This window comes from Phasianus colchicus, chromosome 18 (genome assembly GCF_987193195.1).
Source record: "Phasianus colchicus chromosome 18, bPhaCol1.hap1.1, whole genome shotgun sequence".
In the NCBI taxonomy this organism is placed as follows: domain Eukaryota; kingdom Metazoa; phylum Chordata; class Aves; order Galliformes; family Phasianidae; genus Phasianus; species Phasianus colchicus.
The window spans coordinates 11,971,190-11,996,800 of NC_143453.1; the positions used below are offsets into that span (position 1 = coordinate 11,971,190).

At 40.8% G+C, this 25,611-nt stretch overlaps 1 protein-coding gene across 2 annotated transcripts; it reads left to right on the forward strand.

Moving 5' to 3' along the window:
• Positions 1 to 216: 216 nt before the first annotated feature.
• Positions 217 to 23,725, forward strand: GOLGA3 (golgin A3). Of its 2 annotated transcripts, none has more exons than XM_031592777.2 (24): positions 217 to 362; positions 1,769 to 2,117; positions 5,237 to 5,518; positions 6,348 to 6,460; positions 7,475 to 8,169; positions 9,299 to 9,410; positions 9,958 to 10,264; positions 10,844 to 11,046; positions 11,426 to 11,563; positions 11,811 to 11,972; positions 12,418 to 12,786; positions 13,938 to 14,015; positions 14,902 to 15,165; positions 15,666 to 15,760; positions 16,531 to 16,747; positions 17,200 to 17,343; positions 17,879 to 18,076; positions 18,601 to 18,717; positions 19,225 to 19,364; positions 20,139 to 20,271; positions 20,476 to 20,598; positions 20,995 to 21,159; positions 22,060 to 22,214; positions 22,888 to 23,725. In XM_031592777.2, exons 2-24 carry the CDS (start codon positions 1,985 to 1,987, stop codon positions 23,093 to 23,095), a joined length of 4,551 nt encoding a protein of 1,516 aa, XP_031448637.2. In that variant the 5' UTR covers positions 217 to 362; positions 1,769 to 1,984; the 3' UTR covers positions 23,096 to 23,725. The 2 variants fall into 2 exon arrangements, with proteins under 2 accessions (XP_031448637.2, XP_031448638.2); XM_031592778.2 differs by having other exon boundaries at positions 5,237 to 5,395.
• The last annotated feature ends 1,886 nt before the right edge of the window (positions 23,726 to 25,611 follow it).

Sequence of the window (25,611 nt, forward strand, 5' to 3'; positions counted from 1 at the left end):
CGCGCGGCTCAGGCCCGGCAGGAACGCGGCCCGGAGGGCGGCCCGGCCGAGAGGCCGCTCCCCTTCCCCGCGCTGCCGGAAGGGTCCGTCCGGAAAAGCCGCCGCCTCTCCACCGGGCCCGGCGGCAGCGGCCGCCCTGCCGGCTCCCCCGGACCGCCGAGCTCCCGCCGAGCTCCCGCCGAGCAGCGCCGGGCCCGGCGGGGCGGGGGGAAGAGCGGCCGCGGTGCGGGCCTCGCGCGGCCCTACGGAAGCGGCGGCGGCCGGCGGGGAGGGAGAAGCGCGGTGCACCGCCGCGCCCCGCCCGCCCCTTCCCGGCGGAGGCAGCGCCACGTCTCGGGCGGCAGCCGGGCGGGCGGCCACAGGTCTGTGCGGGTCCGGCCGGGTCGGGGACGGGGACGGGGACGGGGACACGGGCGGCGGGGGGCGGGCCGGGGGCGGCGTGCGGTCTGAGGGGCTTCGCGGCGCTGCGCTCCGGCCCGGGCCCTGCCGCCCCGCCGCCCCGCCGCACTCCGTGCTCGGAGCGGAGCGGGAGGTTTAGCGGGGCTCGCAGCTAACCGCCTTCCCGCGGCGCGTCTGCGTGCGTTACGAGCGGGTGCGCGGGAGGCCTGGGAAGCCGTCGGCCTGCGGTGTGTGGGGTTGGGTCGCACAGCGGAGCCCGGCTGCGCAGAGCTGTCGCGTGCCCAGGGCCGGGCGCTGCGCTCGCCGCCCGCGCGGCCTCAGCGAGAGCCTGAGAGTCCTGCCTTTGTCTGCGCTCCTCTGCCGCTCGGCGCTGCCCGCACGGCGGCTGCTCGTCGGACGGCTGCCGTGAGCTTCTGACGCGGAGCGCCTTCCGAGGCCGCGAGCTCGTTGCCTTCCTCTCCCGCGGAGATGTCGGTTCTGTGCGCGCAGCTCCTGCTGCTCCCTGAGGGCTCCCTGCTGCGGCGCTCGCACGGCTGCACTCTGGAGATGGGGACGCAGCGTGTGTAGAATTGCACCGAATGTAGGCCTGGCCTGAAATCCCTTCTGCCACACAGAATCGGGGGTTCTGCTGCTTTGGTAACTGCAACGCGAGTTCAGCTGTCGGTGTCTGTTTGAGCATTTTGACAGCCACAGTGAGTGCTTGCAATGGCTTCTGTCAGATGGCGTCAGTAGCCCAGGTCTGAGTGCAGGTAGGAGCTGAGTGCAGGTGATGGGATTTGCGTTCTGTGTTTGGGAATCCCCTCCTGGCACCCCAAGGCACAGGGCCGTGCCCTCCCTGCTGCTGTGCTGACTTTGGCCAGGCAGTGCACTGTGTGCGCCACTCGCTCTGCGGGCAAGTAAACAGCAGTGATGTCATTTGTATAAAATAGCCCTGGTTCCCTCTTGTGTTGTGACCAAAGGATTTGAACCAGGATGGCAGTAGGTCCTTGGAATGAAATATGTTATGAAAGTCTAGACTGTGACTCACAAAGCAGAATGCAGCTCTGAGTGCTGTCTGGCTTGTGAAAGCCGACGTGAACGAGAAGTTTGTGTTAAAAAGGACAGTGATCTTAAATCATTCTTCTTGCTGAATGGTGTCTCATTGCCTTATTTCACCAATCTATTAATGCAACTGAAAAAATAGAAGGTGACAAAAATGGTGTTAAGTAGATCATTTTGTATTTACAGAGGTTGGATAGTTGGTGGTATTGCATTGTCACTATTACTATCCCATCTGCTGGTTCTGTTTCTTGAAGTTGATGGGCTGGTAGGCAATCTGTGAGTGCTGCTTGCTTTTTAACTGCTGTTTTCAAACTGTATTTGTTTGTAGAGAATGCAGATCCTTGCTGATTACAGCTTTGGCTGTAAGCTGTTTTCATGATCTGGAATCATCAGCCGCCTGCTGCTCACCAAGAGCTGAAAGCTCAGAACTGTGCCTCTGCATAACACCTTGATGCTGTTGCTAATGGAGAGAAACTGGACTCGGTAGTTTGCTTGGCAGCACATTTAGAAGAAGTACTTTCCTGTGATCTGGATTGTTTTTACCATGGAATCCTCGTCCATGCAGCAGGATGTTCTGTTGGACAACAGGAGCAGCAGTGGGGCTCCTGGCACCTCTCAAGAACATGGGGATTGTAACGCCAAGTCAGCTTTGCATGTTACAGGAGATGAAGTTAACAGTAAGTTATTTCGTATGAACTGCATCATTTCCAAGTCTCACAAGGCTTCCCTGCTACTTTTATTTGGGTGGTGCTGAAGGACATCTTTGTCCTTGAGGTCAGAGATTTCTTGTACAGCACTATGTAGAAAGTTTAGTGAAGGCCATGACTCTGCACATGAGAAAACTCTTCTGTTTTAAAATTCATTCTTTCAAAACAAACTCGCACTACCCAATACTATCAGGCACCAACTGAGCACGTGCTGCTCACAGTGTTACTCTGTCTTCTAAAATCGTTTCCAACCACGTATGCACGAAGCTCTTCAGAACTGCCAGTTCTAACAGGTCAGAAATGGAGTATTTTATTCTAGTATTTAAAGTTAAAACGTAATCAGAAAGTCTCTCTAAACTTGCAGTGTAGAAGAGAGATGCTCGCATGTACTCCCCAGATTATCTCACCCAAATTATCTCAAAATAATGTGGGCAGGCACTGTAGTAAAATAATCTTGTGGCTGCTCAGAAGAAACTTAAAAGTGTACAGATCTGAGTAGATGACAAAGTCATGGAAAAACTGAGGTTGGAAGGGACCGCTGTGGATCATCTGGTCAGGTCTTATGCACAGAGCATTGCTGTCACAGTGCTCAGGGCTGCCCAGGCCCTCATCATGCTGGGTTTTAGAAAATCTCCAAATCAACAGTTTTTCTACCTATGCTGTCACTGAACTGCTTTCGTTGTGAAAATCTTCTGTGTTGATGTTCCCATGTTTCCACTACAGATAATGAGGGACAAGTTGATATGAAAGGGGTCTGTGTGTTGCAGCTGCATGCGTACACTGAAGGAGGATACAGAGTGCTTATGTTAAAGGAACTTTCTGTTGATACAGAGGGGATCATGTGACAAAGCTGTTAGTCTTTGGTCCTCCTCTGGTATCACAGACTTGTCGCCTTGTCACGGGCAGGAAAGTGGAGTCCTAAGACTTTATGTGCACTTATCGTTCTGCCCTTTATCAGAGTGGCAGTGTAGCTGTGTGCTGATTCATTCATCTTTTATGAAGCCAGAGATCACACTTTCCTGCCTTCTCCTGTCTTGGACATCATCCAGACAGTCAAATTGTGGCTTGTAAATAGGTAATGTGTGACTCCAGTGTTTTCAATTAAATTTCATCTCCTCCCACACTGTTCTGACCATGGTTGTATTGACACCATTGCCATTAAATTACTTCAGTTCCAGACAGCATTTAGATGCTGAGTATCTCATGGCCTCAGGAAATTGCCAGGAAACCATTCTTCCAGAATTTTGCTCCAGTATCTCTTTTTTTTTAATCCATGTGTACCACTCACAGTTGTGAAAGAAAAAATATTAATAGAGTATAGGCTCAGTGCAGTAATAGCTGCAGTTTCAGAAATGTGGGCAGAAACTATTTCTGCACGTGCAAAGTGTTGGTACTCATAGCACTCACTCTCTTGAAAATTTCCTTTTTACATTCCTAAGCTGCAGTTTTAAAATGTCTCCATCTTATAATGGTTAGTCATTTTTAAAGCAGCTCCATCCCCTTTGCTCCTTTGCAACCCATCCCTTCCGTCTGGTGAGCTGTATCAGAGGACTGATTTGAGCTCAGAAGGGTTGCACATGTATGACAAAGATGATACTTGAGAGCATTTCAATTCAAAGCACAGGGAGCTGATACGCTCAGGCCACCTGCCATGAAAAGCTGTAGATTTTCTATGCACGCTGTTTCCTTTGTCAGAGCCCTGCAAACATCCCTGCTGGGATGGGTGGGTGCCTAACAGACACAGCAACAAATGAACAGCAGTGGAAAAAGCCCTGTTTTCTTTCCTACCTCTCAGTTTGTCCTGTATGGCTGGTTGTACTTCAGGTGTGCTTTCATGTTCACCGCAGACCTGCACAGCTTTATCTTTTTAATTGTTTTGCTTTCAGAAGATTGCAGGGACTCATCATATAAGGGTAACTATTCAACAGCAACATGGTGAAGGACTGACGTCTAAGTCAGTAACTGAAGTATTTAATCAGTGTCACCAATTTCCAATATGGGTCTTAGAAACACTTCAGTTCTGAGAGGATCTTTTTTCTAACTGAATGTTTCTCAGTTCTCTTATTTTCCCCACATCAAACTTTTTAAAAAGAAAATGCAAGAAACTGTGTTTTCATGTCTGCAGCTCGAGGGAGGGGAAATGGAAGACTTGATCTTTCTACTTGCAAATACCTGGTGGTCACACATGCTAAGTATTGTCTGACATATTTATGGAAAGCAACAGTGATTTCTTCTTCGTTATTCTCATGAGTTCTGGTTATCCCAGTGATATGCAGTGTGTGAGCAGAAAGATGGGCTGCTTCACTTCTCTGCTCTGACAAGGTATTTTGCAGAGGTTTAATGTAACACATTTGAAGTTAGATGTATAATTCTGCTGCAGCAGCAGTTCCCTACATGGAAGGAACCCCTGATGGAGCAAAGTAAAAACGTGTGAGAAATACAAACCTACAAAGTATTGGGCTGGCATGAAAGAAGTGTCTTCATGATGGGAAAGGAAATGAGACAGAATTGGCATCAAAGTGGTTCTTGAATTGCCTTCTAAGTGCTAGATTTATTACTTTGATTCACATAAGGATTGCTATCATACTTTTGGTGGAAGATACACTGTGTGAAAATTGTAAGCTAATCTTTGAAGTTGGGAAGCTGTGCTTGGCCCATGTGGGGAGCTGGGCAGGTGGGAGCTCTCTGTCCCCGTGCCCAGGGCTGTGCCCAACAGCTGAGTCACCATGCAGGGCCTGCGGAGTCTGAGTGTGGTTGCAGTGGGTTTGCAGTGTGCTGAGACAGAGATTGTGTTGTGTGTGTTGGTGTGCAGTGCTCTGAAATCTAACAAGGTTTGTGTGAAGTTTTGAAGATATTTTATGATTGCATTTGAGATCCTGTTTTGAAGGCACTGTGTTCAGGCAAATCAAAGGTATTTCATTTTTTTTAAATGAAGGAATATCCCCTTATAACACTGTGTTTTTTACTTACTGTCTTAGCAATTCCTGTATTCTTGTCCAAAGGCAGCAGCATTGGCGTTGTGTGTGGATGGGGCTGTAAGGATACATGGGGTGGTTTGCAGCATAGCTCAGTGAAACTTTCTTTTCCAGCCACCAGTGTTAACCTCAGCGAAGTGCCAAATGAAGAGGGAAGTCTGGAGCTAAACAGCAAAGCGGACGCCTGCCAGAATGGGCCAGAGTTGCTCTTCCCTGACTCTCCCATATCTTTTGATCCCACCAGCAGTCCTCAGGGTCAAGAGTCATCCCCAGGTGTGCCTGGTTTCCATGACAGCCTAAGGAAGTCTCAGGGAACTAGTGCTGAGGGCGTAGCTCTTAGAAAAGAAGCTTTGCAGTCTCTCAAACTAAGCCTTCCCATGCAAGAAACAGAATTGTGTAAGCATCTGTTTATGATAGTGCCCCTGCTTTCCATTGCTGCATAAAGCTTTTTTCTCTGAGCCTGACTGTGGAAACCTCTACTATCATTTCAGCTTGGACTAAATGTCGTTTTTGCAGTAAGCTTTTACTTTGAACTAAAATTCATTTTCTTTCAGTATATCACCCCCTGCTGCAGCTAAAGCACGTGCCTTAACATTTAGAAATTATTCTCACGCTGGAGGGGGATCTATGCTTTCTGGGATTGAGGCTGTTCTGATCTTCCTGCCTGATTATGGGGAGTAACAGGTGACAACAAAACAAAAGGAGGTCATTTTGAGCTAAGTAATGAAGAGGAAGAGAAGGGAGGAGCCTTTACTGTGAGAAATCTTATGCTGCACAACATTTGTGGATTGTTTTTTAAAAGCATTCCTACTGGACAGACAGTGTGAGTTAGCAGAGTACGAGAATATATCTATTGAATAGTCCTTCTCAGATCTTTGAAGAATGAGCAGACTGTAGGTCTGTCATAGCTATTCAATTTCAATACTGTCCAAAGTGCAGAACAGGTGAACAAAACTTGCTGTAGGATCTTCGTCTTTTCATATGTACTCAGAGGAACTACAGCACTGGGAAACTGGACAAACTGAAATCCACAATCATTATCAATGCTTACACAACAATATGTTAGAAGAAAACGTTTTGGGGTGCATGCTATTGGGCTTTCCTTGCATTTCTTGCTTAAGCATGAAGCATGTTGCTGGTGGTAGAAGGGGCTGTTTCTTTTTGCATCAGATTTGCCTGTTGAAGTTTTCTTTTTTTTAACTGTAAAGATACCCTTCACTTACAGGCTCAGTAGAGTCTTCCCTCCCATTGGAGAATGAAGAGCAAATACGACTTCAGGCAAGAAGGCGGCTAGAAGAGCAGCTCAGACAGTACAGGGTGAAGAGACATCAGGAAAGAGTGAGTAGCACACAGCAGGTGTTGTAGCTTCCACAGCTGTTGGTAGGCTGGAAACTTCGTTCTCTCTGTGCTTTAAATTATGTTTTCTATGTTTTACAAATTCAGTTGCTTTTCCAAATGTGAAAAAGCATGCTTTTTTTTTTTTCCTTCTGGATGTACAGAATATGGTTCTGTTACTGTATTGGTAACACACCTTTTTTTTCTTTCTTTTTTTTTTTTTCTTACAACTCAGAATATGAAAAAATAACAGAACTGAGAGATAACTTTAAACTTAAGATTTGAAATAACTATTAGAGTTTTCTTATTTAATTTTTTTCCCCTCTATCTTTCTGCTAGTTTCAGCTGGAACTTAGTTGGTTTTTCCTTCACAGTGCCTGGTACAATGCTGTGTTTTGGCTTTAGTGAAAACACACTGATGTTTCTAGTTGCTGCTGGGCAGTGCTGCACAGAACCAAGGCCGTTTGAGTTTCTCACACTGTTGTGTCAGTGAAGGGGGCTGAGGGGCACCAGGAGTTGGGAGGGGACGGAACCAGGACAGCTGAGCTAACCCAGCCAAAGGGATGTTCCACGCCATAGGACACCATGCCAAAACAAAAGCCTGAGAAGGGCAGCGAGCAATTGCTTGCACATCACTTGTTTTGTGTACTTATGTATTTATTATATCTGTTATCCTATTTTCCTCTTCCCTTTTGCATCTTAATACTTTTTATCTTGACCCACAAGTTCCGCTTTTTTTTTTTCAGTTCTCTTCCCCATCTCTCTGGGGGAAAGACAGTAGTCAGGACAGTGGTGCTCAGCCACCCGCCAGCTTCACCCACAACAATCTTTCTGTTCATTTTTAGATTCTATCTTGATCATGAGTCTTGATAGAGTTGATTGCTGACATAGCTCACCTTGTTCATGAAGTGAGCTGAAATATAAATGTGAAAGTTCAGGGTTTCAACAAAATAAATTCTTGACACTAGTTCAGGTGTAACATTCTGGAATTTACTGGAGTCTCTTGGTTTCTTTCAGTCTAATCAGTCTACAACCAAGAGCCGGCCCTCCAGCACACTAGATCCTGAGCTGATGTTAAATCCAGAAATCTTACCAAGGGCTAGCACTGTAGCAATGACAAAAGAATACTCCTTTTTGCGGACCAGTGTCCCCAGGGGGCCGAAACTGGGAAGCCTGGGACTTCCAGCATCTTCAAAGGAGAGAAAAAGTTCAAAGTCTTCGAAGTCCAGTAAGATCCGGTCCCTGGCTGACTACAGAACTGAAGATTCAGGCTCTGGAAGTTCTGCAGGGAATCTCGTGGCTACCGATTTACCTGGTGGGACTTTGAAGCAAAGCAGAAGTGGTCCAGCATCAGTTGTTTCTGAGATCAGTCTGCCTTTTGACACAGATGATCGAATAGAGGATTCCTCCTTGGCAGGAGATAGCATTTCAGAGATTGATGGAAGTGAAGTGGGAATGAGGCTGGATGGAAATGAAAGCGACAGCTCTACCTACAGCAGCGTATCAGGAAAAGGGCTGTATAACAATTTACCAAATTCAGAAGGCAAACAGAGAATTCCATACACAATAAATGGTCAGAAGATACATCCTGATGCAATAGGGCAATTTCCTTCCATCAGTGAAGTGCTACAGGCTGCAGCAGTGGAGCACCAAGCCCAAGAGCAAGAATTTAATGGGGAAATACGGAGCCGGAGAGACAGTATTTCTAGCAGGTAAGAAAGACTGATATACAGTCAGATGGTTACCAAGCATTAACTTTTTTAGAGTCGGTGGTCTATTGCTCTTTTACTAACATTGGATGAAACTTCTATTCATCATGATCAAATCTGCTTTTAACTTAGAGATTCTAAAAGAAACTGAAAGATCACCGAGTATCTACTGACTAAATGTGTTTTTTAGAGAAAGATAGTTTTGACACTGATAGGATGTTTTAAAAGTTCTGCTAGCAATTGCCTCCATCTATTTGCTTGTGGAGCATTTATTCACAGAGTCCCTGATGTGGCATTGGCCTTTAAAGCCTGAAAGTGTTGACATAACTGACTCAAGCAGTGATGTTTGTTATGATCATTTATGTGATCTTTCAGACGTTGAGTCACTATGTAATGCTAAGAGTCCTGTCCTTAATGCTCTTAGTCTCTGCAGCCCTTGAGTCTAACAAGCTTACATGTGTGTGATAGGTGTTAAACTGATTATAGGCAAGCAAGTGGATGACTGCTGAAGCCCTTACTGATGCAGTTGTTTATGTGTTGTTTTTTTTTTTTTAAATCACTTGTCTGCAAATGCAGTGATTGAAATATTGAATATGTAGCAGTTTAGAGATTACCTCTTCCCCTTCCCCCCTTTGGAGTAAAGTGAAGCTCCCTGAGACATTAGGGTAAAATCTGTTGTCACTGATTGTCTCATCACAGGCTTAATTCTCACAGTAATGAGAGAGAAAATCTTGTCAGCTTTCTCTGAATTCTTCAGCTGTATATGGTGGAAGGAGAATAAGGAAACCCTTCTGCCAAATACCTTTTCTTCCTTCTTTTGCACTTCCTGTTGTTACCTTGCACTTCTGTAAAAATAGCAAAAGTATGGATATCACAATAAACTCTAGTAGCTGCAAATGTAGGAAGCTAACATATAAAACCTCAGTGTGAATGTAGTTTCTTTCTCTGTAGATGGTACCAAATTTGTTCCGCTTTCTTCTGGATCCTTCAAAGTTGGAATGCATGTTGCTAGGTCACGTGGGAAGCATATTCTCTTAGGGACTCTAAATACCTCTTAATTTTGCAATGCTTTTGTTCAGGTAGGTGAGTGTCGCATTCTAACCCTTTAACTGTGTATGTGATGTCTCTGCAGTGTGTCTATGGAAAGCTCTGTCACAGGAACTCATGACGAAATGTTGCAGGTGCTAAAGGAGAAGATGAGACTCGAAGGACAACTAGAGGCACTTTCTGTAGAAGCTAATCAGGTAGAAAATGAATTTCTGTATTTAGCAAATTATGTTAATGTGTTAATTAATTTTCAAGGGCTTCCTGCTCTTAGGGAAGTGTGTTTTGTAAAAACATTGTTGAACTACTTGCATTACAAGGATGTTTAGGGAGATAAAGTCAGTAAAGCTGTTGAAAGGTTTTAAAAAAAAAAAAAAGGGACAAAAGCAATCTAGAGATGATAAATACAGAGTTGTGCTAGTGATTGTCTGTACTGCTGTATTTTCAGTTTGTATTGACTAATGGTGTAATGTACATAACGTAAAACATTCTTACTTAAAGTGTGGAAACAAATCTTACATGCCAATAACCGTGTCAGGATTTATAACAGAAACATTGTGTGGTTTGTCTGTGCTGTCTTCTGTATTTTCTTTGAAAATTTGGTAGGCAAGATGTCATGTCAAAAATGATTTTTAGAACAAAATGATCTTTGCCTTAGCAAAGTCATTTTGCTATGTATCTTCTGTAGTCAGCCATTAGTGTATTTTCTGTTAAGACCTTTGTGTTTTATTTTTGGGACGCATTCAGGCTTTGAAGGAGAAAGCTGAGCTACAGGCCCAACTTGCAGCTTTGAACATGAAGCTTCAGGCGCAGGTGGAGCACAGCCAAAGCAGCCAACAGAAGCAGGAATCGCTGAGCTCCGAAGTGGCCACATTAAAGCAGTCTTGCTGGGACCTGGAACGAGCAATGGCTGACCTGCAAAACACCCTGGAAGCAAAGAACGCTAGTTTGGCTTCTTCAAATAACGATTTGCAGCTAGCAGAGGAGCAGTACCAAAGACTCATGCTGAAAGTTGAAGATATGCAAAAAAGTGTTCTCACCAGAGACAGCACAGGTGGGCTGATGTAAATTATGATCTCTACAATTTTTATATTCTAGAAACACTTTTATTTTGACATAATTGTGAAGCCCAAGAACAAGAAATAATTTTACTTTGCATTGTATTGATGTCATACTAGCAAAAAGAGTCTGAATTTTAAGGTGATTGCTTTTTATTTTGTGTCACAAGTGCCACAATTTGCAAGACACTGCCAGCTTGGAGAGGGAGGCATAAGTATTTTAATACTGTTGGACTACTGGTTTTTAGAAACATATACAAATATCAATTTGTAATGATGAATCTCCATCTCAGGGTACCTGATCTTCAATTTTATTTTTTAATTATTTCATATCTCTACCCCTTAAAAACCTTAAAAACTACTCATTTATTTTAATTTTGTTCTGCTTATGGCCCTAATATTTTTTTATTCTAGAATTTCGGCTCGCTTGGAATAGCCAATCTTTGTGTAATGAGGTGCATATGTTTTTGATCAAATAAATAAGCTGTGAACACAGCAATAACCCTTGAAAACCTGTGCATGAAATCAGAGTGATGGTGTATGATAATCCCTCTTCTTTCTTTTCCTTTTTTTAGTTCATGATCTGCGACAGCAGTTAGCTTCCTTACAGAACCAACTTCAGAAAGTGCAGCTGGAACGGACCACGCTGACCAATAAGCTGAAAGCATCTGAAACAGAAATCACTTCTCTCCAAAATGTGCGACAGTGGTACCAGCAGCAGCTGGTACTTGCACAGGAGGCTCGAGTCAGGCTGCAGAGTGAGATGGCTAATATACAGGTATTGTGATTTGCTTGCATGTGGGACTGAGGATGTTGGTTTTTTAGTTTTATCGAGGGGATGTTGTTTATAAACTCTAATAAGGGAGCCTCACTCTGTATGCTTCAGGTGGAGAGTAGAGTGGGGGGGGGGCTGGTTTGTTTTTCATCGTGGTGTGTTAGGTCATATCACTACTGAAACACAAATATAACCAAAACACTTGTCTTATGTTTGTGAAGAGCTGTAGTACCATGTAAGTAATAGTTGAGATGAGGCACAGATTGTGTGTTTGTTTTTGTTTTTCCTTTTTTTTTTTTCCCTTCCCCTGGGACTTTGACGTTTTTTGGCTGAATTTTGGCTTTTCTTTCTAACCAGTGTATTTTTTTCTCCTTCCCTTCAGGCTGGGCAAATGACCCAAGCAGGTGTGTTGGAACATCTCAAACTGGAGAATGTGGCATTGTCTCAGCAGTTGACTGAAACCCAGCACAGATCTATTAAAGAAAAGGAACGTATTGCAGCACAGCTGCAGAATATTGAGGTAAGACTGTAGATTGTCTCTGTGGCACTCACTGTTCTTTCTGATGTGTCTTATGTATGTTAGTGGTTGACTTCGGTAAAGATCTACTGGTGTGTAGGGCAGACATCAAAATGTTTGTTTGTCTCTTTCATCTAGAAATGTTCTTGATGGTTTATTCTTTTCCTTTTTATTCTCCCAACAGAGCATGTGCACTCAGCCCCAACCCATTGAAATTATAAATGCTGACTCCTTACTTTCTTCTGTGCAGGCTGACATGTTGGACCAAGAAGCTGCCTTCATGCAGATCCAAGAGGCTAAAACCATGGTGGAAGAAGACTTGCAGAGAAAACTAGAGGAGTTTGAGGATGAGAAAGAACAGCTTCAGAAAATGGCTGACTCTGCAGCAATACTCGAGCAAGAGCTGGATCAGGTAGGCTGTTAGACAACTTCCCAAAGATTGCAAAGGAGACACCTATTTGGCTGAAAAGGCAATAGTAAGTAAATACTGAGCTCTGAACTTTTGTAAATCTTCTGAAAGATTTCTGTAGAAATGAAATCCATGTGAAAATTGCTCTGCCTCTGATGAGAAGCTTTCATTCTCCTTTTTTTTTTTAAATCATCTCAATAACAGTACCTTTGTGAAATTTCAGAACTGTTCTCTTAGAAGTTGCTTTTGCTAGTGAGTTCAATATGTAATTATTCCAAATATAGATAAGAAGCATAGATCAATGTCCAAAGTTTGTTAGGCAGTCAGGATCTTCTGTTATTTTCTCCTAGAAGCTCAATGGTAGTTACAATATTTTGTTTTTATTGCAGTGCATTCTCAAATACAACGTTCATTTTGTATGAACTTAATCTTAAAATACTTTTCTCAGGTCAAACTGACTTTGCATCAGAGAGATTTGCAGCTTGAATCTTTACAGCAAGAGCACCTAGATCTAATGAAACAGTTCACCATGACCCAAGAGGTGTTGCATACCAAAGAGCAGACCCTGGATGACCTGCAAACTCAGTATGATGAACTGAAGGCCAGATTAGAAGAGTTCCAAAGTGATGCTACTTCTAAAGATGACATGATACAGTATTTGCAAAATGAGAAGATTGTCTTGGAAGTAGCTCTGCAGACAGCAAAAGCAAGCCAAGAGCAACTTGATGAAGGAACAAAACGCCTTGGAGAAGATACAGAAGTAACATCAGAAATCTTAGAACAATTGAGGCAAGAGATGGCAATCAAGTCAAGCCAGGTAATAAATCCCTAAAAGTGTCTTTATTAAACATAGCTGTTGCAATTCAGTATTGCCACAGGCACGTGACGTTGCCAGTTACATGGCAGGAGATTTGTATAGGCAGGTTCATCTATGTGTGTGGTTTCAACATTCAGCTAATTGGGAATGTTTTAATAATTCTGTTATATTTCTCTGTTGGAAGACTGATGCTTTATATTTTGTTATATCATTAGAATGTTTACAGTTTCATACTACTTGGTATCTGTATGGATTTATGCATTTTCTTTATATGAGATGGGAAGCTGAAGTTAATTGATTCTGTTCTGTGCATCTTTCTAAAATATAAGTTAAAAAAAAAAAATTGAGTACAGACCACATGAAAATAACTTTCTGATATACTCTTTTTTGATACCATCAAACTTCTCCTATAGGCAGTAATTTAGTCATGTTTAACTGAGCCTTTGTCTTGTAACAGTACAGAAGGGTTAGGTTTGGATATTGCTGTATACCAACCAAGGCTTTTTTTAGGCACTGAGCTGGTTAACAAGATTAAGTCTAATGCATACCCTTACTCTCTTTGTGCCTGCTTTAAAGTATTGTGACCCTTCCTTTTGCACCTTAGTGTCATAATCATATAAGTTCTCTATCTTCTATGGCATCCAAGCTCCACGTGAAAGCTCCATGAAGAGCTTGCTGATTGAATACAGCTAATGATGAGTTCCTGGTAATCCGTAGAAGTTTCTTTTGAAGAGAGCAATGGAACTTGTTAGTATTACCAGTAGAAGTATAAAATAGCTGTGGATGCACATATAATGAGGATTGCTTTTTTTTTCCTATTCAAAGAACCAGCTGCTTTCTTGATTAGATCATGTATGTGTGAACTGATGCTGTATGGATGTCATGTATATAGATTAATGGCACAAACTAAAATCTTAATGTCAGAATAAGGGGCCCTTGTTTACTACATGGTTCATTATAAGATGTAAATTTATTTCTGTATGAAGTGCTGGGTTATCTAATGTGTCATTGCTATACCTAGTCACAAACTGGATCCTCATTAGATGAGGCAGTATGTTCAGTCACAGTAGAAGGTACTGTCAGTGCTTGAAGTAATGTAGAATATGTGGTGTGGCATGTGAAGCAACATCTTTTGGTTTTTGTTCTGGCAGGTAGAAAATCTGCAACAGGAAAATGGCAGCCTTAAAAAACAGGTTCAAAAAGTGAAGGAACAGTTCCTACAGCAGAAGGTAAACAAAAGCAAGTTATTTCAGAGAATTAGAAATGAAGAACAGATTTTTGCAGTCTGGGTACTTCTGAGGGCTTTTGTGAGGAAGCTGGAATCCATTTTCAGTACCAAATACAAATAACTTTGTGACACAATTATATGGTTTGTGTATTCAGTACAGTTGAATTTTTATCTGCAGTTAAGATAAAAGTAGATTCACCAATCAATTGGTGCTTTCATAGGACTTTAGGAACTTTGCCAAATGGTCCATCACATAACATTTCTCTGGCTTTCTGATATCAAATTTGTTTTTGCAAAAGCACTCAGGAAAATCTTCAAGTACCATCATTTTCTTGCAGCTTTGAAAAGTGGTTGCTACTTGAGTTTTATTCTGAGTAGCTTTAAAATAGTAATTTGATATGTTATTGATTTGCAAAAATATATGTATTATGGCACCACTGATCTACTTTCTATCCTACTGCCAGCAGTTGTTGTTGCTTGTTTGCCTTAGCTTTGAGAAGGCTGTTCAAACTGTGGGCTGCAAGCAAATCCCCTTCTCATGTCAACGGTTTTTAATTGTGCACATGTAATAGTTTTTTACAATTTAGTTTTTAAAAAGTAGCATTTAGGAAGTTCTATAAAGAATATGAAGACAAGTGTACCATATTGCTATAAACATTCTTCCCTTAGTTTTTAATGAACTGCTGATATTATTTGATTTGATACCTGAGTTGATTAAGTCTCTGAACTTGCATGAAAATGTCACAGGAGATGATGTCGTTTTGTATTATTTGATAATGCCCCCACAAAACTGGAATAACAGCAGTAAATACTTCACAGTAAGTTACAACTTTATAGATTTTAGAGTTACAGGGATGATCTTTTCCTCTTGAACTCTTGTGAACAAGGTAATGGTGGAAGCTTATCGAAGAGATGCAAGTTCTAAGGACCAGCTGATCAGTGAACTGAAAGCTACAAAGAAGCGCCTGGACTCGGAAATGAAAGAGTTAAAACGAGAACTACTACAAATTCAAGTAGAAAAACAGTCACTTGAATCTGAACATTCGAAACTACAGAAGGAAGTGACTGAGGTCCGCCAGCAGATGGTGGAAATAGAAAATCATCTTCAGTCTGTGCAGAAGGAACGAGATGAAATGGAAACACGCCTACAGGTATGGGAGCTGTTAAGCTTTGGACACTGAGTGTAGCATACAGGATATGTTGTTATTTCCATTAGTTCTGTTATTAGTCAATAAACAGAGTAGCTACCTGCTAGTTAAGGTTCTTGATTACTTACTTAATGCTGTATATGTAGGTGTGCATATGCCTTCCACAAATCAGTAACTAATATCTCCTGTAAGTCAGTAGGGAGGAGGGTGCTACAGGAGTGGCAGAGAGGTGACATGGAAGCAGTTAACCTGGTCTCAAAGTGAGTGCTGTCTGAGAGCGAGGACCAGAACAGAGCTCTGTGCATACGTGTTATCATGGCGGCCACAGAGGAATTCATTTAAAAAGAAATGCAAAGGAGTTGCAAAGAAGACAGAGAACCTTGAAATAGCTGTTTTTTTCCTACTGTTTCTATTTAGAGTTGAAAATAATTTTGAAACTTTACATCTATTTCCTTGTAATCCAACATAAAGCAAACGTGTATATTTTCTCCTTTCCTATCAAGTCTCTGCAGTTTGATAAGGAGCAAATGGCATCTCTTGCTGAGGCAAATCAGACATTAAAACTGCAAGTAGAACAAATGCAAGAAGAAGCAAAGAAGTAAGTCTGTTCTTTTAGTACAGACCAAAGAACTGTGATGTTTGTTTTTGTGAACACCTTTGTAGCAGTAAGACTTTTCCTATGCCTTACTCTTATTTGGGAAAATGTTGATTGCGTGCTAAGCAGGAGTTCCAGCTTCTCTGATTCACTTATGGTTTTTAAGCAAAGATAAGTGCCATGCAGCATGTATATTAGGTCAACATAGTATAACATGTTAACTGGAGTTAACATTTAGTTAATCCTAGTTTTCCTTCAGTGTCTTATAGCCCCAACTGGCTAGGATGATGGTTTTAATGAGAACAAGTTTGGGTTTGTTTTTTATTTTTACTGGTAATCATAGAAGAAAACTTTTTACAAAACATATCAGTGATCTCAGATTGGATGACACATTAAATTGAATTCTTACTCTAAAATCAGTGTATATTACATACTTCAGTATGAAGATTCTGGTTTTTTAATTGCTCTCAGAAGTCTTAGTCATTACCTCGCAAGGAGCCAAAATCATACCTTAGGAACCTGATGACTTTTTCTGAGATGAGTGGTTTGGGACTAGGGGAGAGAAGTGGGCATTGCTTGCCTTAACTACAGCAAGGCTTTGGTGCTGTCTCCTGTGGGATCCTTACAGCTCAGCTGGTAGCTATAGGTGGACTGTATGTAGATTTTATTTAATTACTGAGCTTTTCACTTGGGCCATGTTAAAAATTAATCCTTCAGCGGTGTTTTCTGGCAAATCTTGTCTTAACCTTGTTTTGTTTATGCTTTCACTCTAGGGCCATTACTGAGCAGAAACAGAAAATGAAGCGTCTAGGGTCAGATCTGACCAGTGCTCAAAAGGAGATGAAAGCAAAGCATAAAGCCTATGAGAATGCAGTCAGCATTTTGAGTCGGCGACTGCAGGAATCCCTCACTGCAAAGGAGTCTGCTGAAGCAGAGCTGAGCAAGCTAAAAGCACAAATCACTGATGGTGGAAGCAACCAGATTGCTCAAGTATACGGATGTCTTTAACACTGTTAATATAAACACAGCACTGCTACATTATTAAATGTATCAGAATACTATTTTAAACTGAAGTGATGAAAATACTTGGACTATAAAACTAGATAAGAACCATGGTATCAATGTTCTAAATACTTGGAATTTCCTTATTTACATTTGAGAGAGATGATTCGGCAAGCTTTGTTTTTTTTATATATTTCATCCATATTTTTCTGATTACTGATTGCAACCGAAGGTTTTTTCCTTTTTTTTTTTTTTTTAAATTAAAAAAAAGAAAAGTCTTCACATCTGAAGATTTTCCAAAATAGTAAAGCTCTGAGCAAGACCTTTAAATTGAGCACTAGCAGCTCATTTAATAGTTGATAGTGGAACAAACTTCTTAACAAAACAATTGCCTCTGCAGGTGAATGATGCAATAATCTGGCTTATCCGTTTGTCTTTAGGAAAGGATTCAAGCCCTGGAGACAGAATTGCAAGCTGTTAGAAGCAGTAAGTTGATGCTGGAAAAAGAGTTGCAAGAAGTGATTTCACTTACCAGCCAGGAGCTTGAGGAATACAGAGAGAAAGTGCTGGAACTTGAGGATGAGGTGATTGTACTGCCACTTTCCCATCTGTCATGCAATTCAGGCAAAGTACCTAGAGGAAAAGAGAAATTTTAATACTGTAATTTTATTCCAACAGTGCAGAAAATCTGGACCTTATGTAGGAAATGCTGTGTTGGTGGCACTTGCCAGTTGTGCTGCCCTATACTGGCTCTTCATGGTTTTATGAATCATTTTAGCATAGAGGAAAAGAAGAGAGAAGGGTAGTTCCTTTATTAGTTACCAGCTGTGTGTGGTCACAAGATAGTGATTGTGCATGAATCAGTCTTTTAATGGCCAGTCCAAAGAAATCAGCTGCTACTTTTCTGCATCTGAGCAGTACTCAGAGGTTCAGCTGTCTAGCAAGCATCCTAGTCTTCCAAAATAATAATTAAAAAAAACCCTGCAACTACTACGTAACTGTGCCTATTTTGAGCTGTATATTAAAAAAAAACAACAACCTATGAAACTTAATGACTTCATTTTTTTGAGGTAGTAATCTGGAACTGTTTGTTTATTTTGGATTTCTCTCTGACTGTAGCTTCAGGAGTCTCGAGGGTTCAGGAGGAAGATAAAACGTTTAGAAGAAATTAACAAGAAGTTGGCCCTTGAACTGGAACATGAACGTGGAAAACTCACAGGCCTTAGTCAGTCTAACGCTGCTTTGCGAGAGCACAACAATGTTCTAGAAACAGCATTAGCAAAAAGAGAAGCAGATTTGGTCCAACTGAATCTACAGGTATTTGACTTTTGGTATAATATCTTAAGAAAGGAACTGGCTGGTATTTCTGATAACAAGATGTAGAGGTCATCACTTGCATGATGCAAGTTTGGCACATTTTCTTCAGCTCTGGATCTCCTGTGTGTTGCATAACAGCAGTAGCATGAGACTCAACAACAGATGAAAAGTGAGATTTGGCACTAGGCAGAGCTGCTGGTGGGAGGCGGAATAAATCATGCAGAAAAACTTGCAGTAGTGAAAGTTTGACTCATTTAAGACTGGATCTTAATGTGCAGACTGTGTCACATAAGGATTCACTGAGATGAACGTTGGTTTGTATGCCAGTAGTAATGTATTCCTGGGATATAAACAAATGGGAACAAAGAATTGCCTACAACATGCTACCATTTGACCTGAACAGCAGAGGGAAGCTTTGCAGTTGCTGCATTGGCTAGTATTCATATTGACCAGCTTGTCTGATCTTCCAGTGAAGATGAGATCTTCTGGACAAAACGTGCATTTGTTTTTGCGATGTGATGCAGGTTCAGGCAGTCCTAAAGCGGAAGGAGGAAGAGGACCAGCAAATGCAGCAACTTATTCAAGCTTTACAGGCTTCCTTGGAGAAAGAAAAGTCAAAAGTTAAAGACCTTAAGGAGCAGGTAATAAATCTTCTTTTATTTTATACATTTAAAAGATGATTTAAATGTAAAGTATTTGGGCAGTGGCTTTACAGAAAACGTATGTTTTACAATGTAGTGCTACCAGTAGGATCTCCATTGTGATGGACGATAGTTGAAAGATCAGTTGATATCTTTTCTGTAATGCCCTGTTTGTTAGCCATGCTCTGTGACTACCGAGAAAATTCCATTGTAACTTGCAGTGTGTGGAGCGCATCCTGAAGTGAGGATGCTTCATCAAAAAAGTTGCATTGAAAAAACAGTCTTGCAGTCAGGGTTCTTTGTTACATACCTGTTTACCAGTAGTGTTAATAAGGATGACAACACTAACAGTGTTTTGTAAACAAAAATAAGAAGTATTAGCAGCAAATTAATACTGCTGCACAACTTTCTTCTTGTTTTGTTTTGTACTCCCTTGGCCTACATCCCCATATGATTCTCCTACTGTGACAGAGCAAAGAAAATGGCATCTTTTTTTTTTTCTTGCAGGTAGCAGCAGCCAAAGCAGATGCAGCACACAACCGACGACATTACAGAGCTGCTGCCCTTGAGCTCAATGAGGTCAAGAAAGAGCTACATGCCAAAGAACTGCTTGTCCAAGCCCTTCAGGCTGAAGTGGACAAACTGCAGTAAGTGTGCTGTAATAAAGGCCTAAGTTCTGAGAGTACAGGACATAAAAGAAGCCTTCTGAAAAACACGTATCTTAGTGAAATTTGATTTCACTGCCCTGGACTGGATTATGTTGAAATGTGCCCTAGCTGAGCTTGATCATAAAATGTATGGTTGGATGCCAGGCATGTATTTGCATGTCTCTGTGTCTTGGTGATTAAATTAGATTTGAAGTGGGCTGTATGTAGGTTTCACCATTCTCTTCTTTTTTTACTTTCAACCTGGATTTTTACTATTTCTTGGTACTAGTAAAAGTTAGCAAGTTAAATATATATTGTTCTCCTCTCTTTACAGCTCTGAAGAATTACATAGAGGATGAATTTGAGGGTTGAATATATTCCACAATATATTGAAATTCAGTTTGTTTTGTTGTATAGAGCGTATTTTCTTAAACTGTAAGAAACTACGAGACCTATGTGGGAATGGATCTAAGGCTAACTCTGTTCTTCCTAGAACAAAAGCAAATTCACTGACAGTTTTTTTTTGTTTGCATAATCTGTTGTTTGTAAGTGGACCAGTGTTCATAGAATACAGATTTTTTTGTGGTACTTCAAGTAGTTATGCATCTGTCACTGGGGACTTAACTCTTGCTGTGACTCTGTTGGCAAAGACTTCAAAGCTATAAGCAGGTGCCATGCACTGTCGTGTCATTTGTGATTACATAGCTAACAGAATGAAGTGCTTGGGCAGAGTGAGTAACTGCTGTGTGTGTTTCTGTTAATCCTGCTGTTTAGGGTAGAGGATGAAAAGCATTCCCAGGAAGTATCACAGTTTCAGCAAGAGCTGGCAGAAGCTAGATCTCAGCTTCAACTTCTGCAGAAAAAGCTGGACGAAAAGCTTAGTGAGCAGCCTTTAGTAAGCCAAGAGGTAAAAGCTGCATGCTTACTGTGTTTGTCTTTATTTATGATGTGTTGTGTGATTTCTTTTGTCCTTCGTTCAGCAATTTTTAATAGTTTGATTTAGGAGGTTTTCTTAGAGACAGGAAGGATTCATGAGACTTAGGTAAGAATACTTTAGGTTTTGTGATTCATTGGATGAATACAGAATGCTAAAGGTACTTCTTTCTGTTAGGTGGAAGACCTCAAGTGGGAAGTAGAACAAAAAGAAAGAGAAATTGAAACACTTAAGCAGCAGTTGGATATGAGTGAGCAGCGCAGCCATAAGGAACTGGAAGGGATGCAAGTTGTCCTGCAGGTATTTAATCTAAGCGAATGGGGATTCTGGTGGGTAACTGGTTTTGGTGTAGAGGGATAACTAAAAACAGTACTTTATAGCTTAAAATCATACTTGCACTAATTACTTGAATAGATGTAAATTTATTTTTTTAAAAATTATTCATTGTATTTTTCAGCTTTTCTTCTTAATTGCACTGGGCTGTTAGCTGCTTATTTCATTAGACAAAATAGATTATTGACTTTTTATCTTATTTCTGGATTTCTGCCAAGGTTAATTAGTTTCATATAGCGCTGTTGTGTTTTGCTACTTTTTCTAGTTTCCCCTGGAAACTGAATAAGGTGGTGGAGCCATTAATTGGCTGGAATTCTATACTTTTTTCATGCATCATATTCATTTCCTTATTTTGCCATTTAGAATATCAAGACTGAGTTGGAAATGGTGAGAGAAGATCTGTCGGTGACTCAAAAGGATAAGTTTATGCTGCAGGCTAAAGTGAGTGAACTGAAGAACAGCATGAAGTCACTGCTGCAGCAGAACCAGCAACTGAAGATGGACCTGAAGCATGGCAAGATGAAGAAGGTATTTGAGCAGAAGGAATATGTAGTAGTGCCATTAGGTTACAGTACTGGAAGATACTCTGCTGCAAGGAAACTTGGTGAAAATTCCTAACTGAAATGCCTGCCTGTGGTATAGACTTAATGATGTTCTGAGTTTGAAATAAAAAATACAGCAACATTTCCAGGCAAAAGCAACTTGACCGATCTTGATCTCACATCTTCTTCCTTAAAAGTCTTTGTGTTTAGCATATTATCTTACATTTCCGTTTTAACTCTTTATAATAAAGCAAAAAAAAAGTGCTTAAATAGTGATTAGTGGACAAGTATTTAGATAGTATTTTCTTAATGCTGATATGTCTATCCTCTCCATTCTGGTCCCATCTAGTTTTTTATTCTTTCACAGTTTCAGAAGCTAACTATTAATGGTTCTTTGCTCTCTTGCACTTTTCTTCTCTCAAGCGCTAAGGGAGTTTCATATAGAACTTCTCTGTTTCATTCTTTTAGACATCTGTCTTTATATTTCATCCTGCAGGTCTCAGAATATCCAGAAGGACTTCTTTGATTATACACAACTGTTGTTGGTTTTTTGATTTTTCTTCTTTCCTGAATTGTTCTCTTTAACTATACTGAAATAATGTCATTAATTTTTGTTTTGAAAACAGAAGTGAACTGCATTAAATCCCTATTGTTTTATTTCTTTCATAGGGTAATTTCTTGAGTAGCCCTGCATGCTTTCTGTTTACTTATGAGTATGGCTAAAAGTTGACTTTAGGTTAGGAACTTACACTTGTGACCCATGAGATGTAACTGTATCAGAAGTGTGTTGTGTTACGTAGCAACAGTGTGAGGCTTCATTCGATACAAGTGAAGTGGATGAAATGGATTAATTTATTTCTGACTGTTCTTTTTTCCTTTTAACCAGAGGAAAGGAGAGAACAATTCTTCAAATCCTGTGACTCCAGTCAAGATTCCGGATTGCCCGGTGCCTGCTGCCTTGCTGGAAGAACTGTTAAAACCATCGACAGCTGTGAGCAAGGAGCCTTTAAAAAATCTGAACAGCTGTCTCCGGCAATTGAAGTATGACCTGTTTTTTGAAACTGTATTAAATATTTTTTTAAACATTTCCAGGAAACCAGCTGACAACTAAAGGGGAGAAAAAAAAAAGAGTTGTGAAACGAATTATTTTCCTCTTATTAGGGCTGTATTTAGGACATTAGGATGTTCCTTTATCTTAAGTATTTGCTTATATGGCAGTGGAATAAGGAAAGAACAAGTAGGCAAAATGTTCATCCTAAATTTCTCAGTACACAAATAGATACACTGCAGAACAAACCAGAAACAGCTATTTTTAGTTGCTCTTGCTAGTGGAGAAACTGGTGCTTGTTTCTTCTCACTATCAGCAGGGTTGCTTGTGATCTGCAAGGGAGCCATGTCTATCAGGTTGCAGATGCTGAGTGCCTTTCCTCAGGAAATGGTGCTGCATCTTGCTTGGCAGCAAGTATGTGCAGTAAAGGAGTTGCTGCATTTTTGGCACTTACTTTTGGATTAAGTGTACTGTATTTGTTTTTCTCTTAAACTAAAGGCAGTTTCTAAGTTTTGTTTAGACTTCTTTCTAGTGTATGCAGCTTTAGCTTAGATAATGTTGAAGTAAGTATCAGAAATCAGGAAATTAATTCAGTTATCTTTCATTTAGTTATAACTTTCTGCTTGATAATATTTGCTCTTTTTTTGTTCCCAAAACTTTCAAAAGGCAAGAAATGGATAGTCTTCAGCGTCAGATGGAGGAACACACCATTACAGTGCATGAATCAATGTCTTCATGGACTCAGATTGAGGAGCAACTAATGGACTTTACCTCCACTAGTCCTGCAACTGCTTCAGAGCAGCAGGAGCATCCTGCTTTGGTTGAAAAGAAGCAGAATTGCGATGTTAGCGACAAGGAAGCTTTGACACTATAACCTCCTCAGCAGTTGTCTTTCTTCCTATTGCTTTAAGCGTGTAAACAAATCTTTATCAGAATTATTTATTTATTTCATTTTTAAAATGGTCTTCAGAATTTTGCTTTTGCCTGTAGAATTAAGGGCACGGTTTTGAGAAGTCAGCATAATAGTAAGTGCAGAATGTGCTGTTCTAAGGGTTCGTTTGAAACCTTACTGTAATGAAACTTTATTGTAATAACTCTACCACACTGGGGACTGCCGAGTGAGAAATCTGGCTTGTTTTTGGATTTAATGAGAGGTTAAGTTGAAGGCTTCCACTGAGCCCCAGAAGAGCATCTGCTTCCAGGTCTGCATTTGTTTAATCTGGGTAAATTTGTTAGCAGATGATGGTTGATTATGCTTCATCTGTTTTTTGTTCTGTTCAGTTCTTTTTTCTTTGGGTTGAGGGTCAGATTGTTGTTTTTTCTCCCTTTGTGGGCTGTGTCCAGAGCACAGGAAAAAAGAGAAGTCCTGCTCATGTTCAGCTGCAGGCAGTGGTTGAAAAATGGCTACTCCTACTAGAACATTATCCTTCCCCACACCTATAATCTCTTTAAATTTGAGATTACAGGTGTCTGTATTTAAAAATTAAAAAAAAAAAAAAAAGAAGCATTTGAAGCCCTTTCTAGTTATAAAGATGACAGAACTTTGGCAGTTTTGCCTGGGTTGTTTTCTTAAGTGTCACAGTTTCTCTCTTACAGTTGCAGGCCAGTAGGGAGCTTTGCTTCACTGCACAAACACTTCTTGCACCTTTTTAGTTCGACTTTTGAAGTAGACATCCTTGATTAAAGGTATGCTTGTAATATATATTTATATATATAAAAGATAAAAATCATAATTTTCTGACCGTTTTAATATGCTTGTATACAGTAAGTCAAAGCTGACATGAGGTTGTTTTTGTTGTTGTCTGTTACTCTCATCGTTATATTATTACATTTTAAGTTTGCTGGGTTTTGACATACTGTCAAATGGCTTAGAGAAGTTAGCTCCCAAAGCCAGAGCTTCTAGATATATAATTATTTTACTTTGAAAGACAGAATTATAATGCCTATAAAATTATTATTTTGATTATCTTCTCCAACACACTTCACTCCCTCCCCCTTGCATCCTCTATTATAAGGTGTCCACTGTGAGTGGAAGTGGTGGCACTGTGATGCCTTAGCTAAGTTATTATTAAAGCAGTCCTTCTCCTTTGGTCCCGTGGGCCTGCGTGGCTCAGAGTGCAGTGATAAACCCCACATTCAGAAACTGCTGCAGAGGTACTGCTTCACCCAGTGTCCTAAGGCACAGATCAAAATGTACGGGATGTTCTTTGGAAGATTGAGTAGCAGCTTGTGCCAGCATGGTTTTGTCTTTGAAACAGACAGAAAACAGGTCAGTTGTATTCACTGTAGGCTGATAAGGAAAATCTAAATCTAACAAGTGCAAGGAGACTAATCAGCTGTTTAAAAAAAAAAAAAAGAAGCATTCTTCAAGTAACTTTTTCATAATTAGCTATAACATGGTGTTTGGAGAAGTTTCCCTGTTGGTTGTCCAGCTTGTTTATTTTTCTCAAGAGGAAGGAGCTTCTTGGAGGAGGCTTCTCCTGGATGGGTTTGGGTGTTTTGAGAGGAGATTATTGCAGCTCGCTTCAAATAAGTCAAAACTGGATGAGGGGTGGAGATTGGGTGGGGGGAACCATGTAAACCATGTTTAGAGCTCATAATTACCTATTGAAGCTCAGATCTAGTTGAACACTCAGTACTTAGCATCTGTACTGAATGACATTGTACCTCTTGCTCAGCTCCTGGATTTTAACTTGCATTTTGTGGAGTCACAGTCAAGTGATGCTAAAAGCCAAGGTTTTCAAGTTAGCAAAGGGAGAGATGCCTTAGTGTAACATTAGGTGCCCAACATACAGAGTTACTGACGAATTTAAAGAAAAGCCAGAAGCTTTACTGACTAGCTTAAACAAGTTAATGTCTGCAAACCACTGCAGTCCACTTTGCAGAGTCAACGGTACTGATTATCTCGCTGCTGTCATGTTCTTGAAGTTGCCTGTATATTAAGCTCTAAGAAGAAAAAAATATGCAGTGTTGTTAAATAACAAAATCAAAACTACATAGTGAGTAATATATTCAGTACAAAAAGTTATCAAATGTCGAGGATTTTAAATAAAATAACACTTGTGCAGGGTTAACATCGGTGTTCATTTTGGTGAATATGTTGCCTATAGTTAATCCATTATGTTTTAATCTCTGAAGTTTTCCAACAGTTGTATAGATAAAGCTTTTATCTGATCTCAGAGAAGCCAGAGTTGTAAGAAACCGTCATAGGTCTTGTCTTAAAAATGTCTGTTCTTCTTTTTGTATCAGTACTGCATTCTGCCGTCGTGCAGCGCTGCGTTTTTGCACCAGCTCCTTATGAAGACAGCTGGTACAGTCAGGTAGTCTTACATACGTATTTTTCTTTTTAAAGATGAAGGAGCTGTTGTGAAATTCTGAGATTAGATTTCT

What these genes read in the sequence shown, in the direction of transcription:
- GOLGA3 (XM_031592777.2), top strand. Translation starts at nt 1,985, where the DNA reads ATGGAATCCTCGTCCATGCAGCAGGATGTTCTGTTGGACAACAGGAGC. An exon ending in CATGCAAGAAACAGAATTGT is followed by an intron (nt 5,519 to 6,347) that starts GTAAGCATCTGT and finishes CTTCACTTACAG; the next exon opens with GCTCAGTAGAGTCTTCCCTC. An exon ending in TGCTGGAACTTGAGGATGAG is followed by an intron (nt 17,344 to 17,878) that starts GTGATTGTACTG and finishes CTCTGACTGTAG; the next exon opens with CTTCAGGAGTCTCGAGGGTT.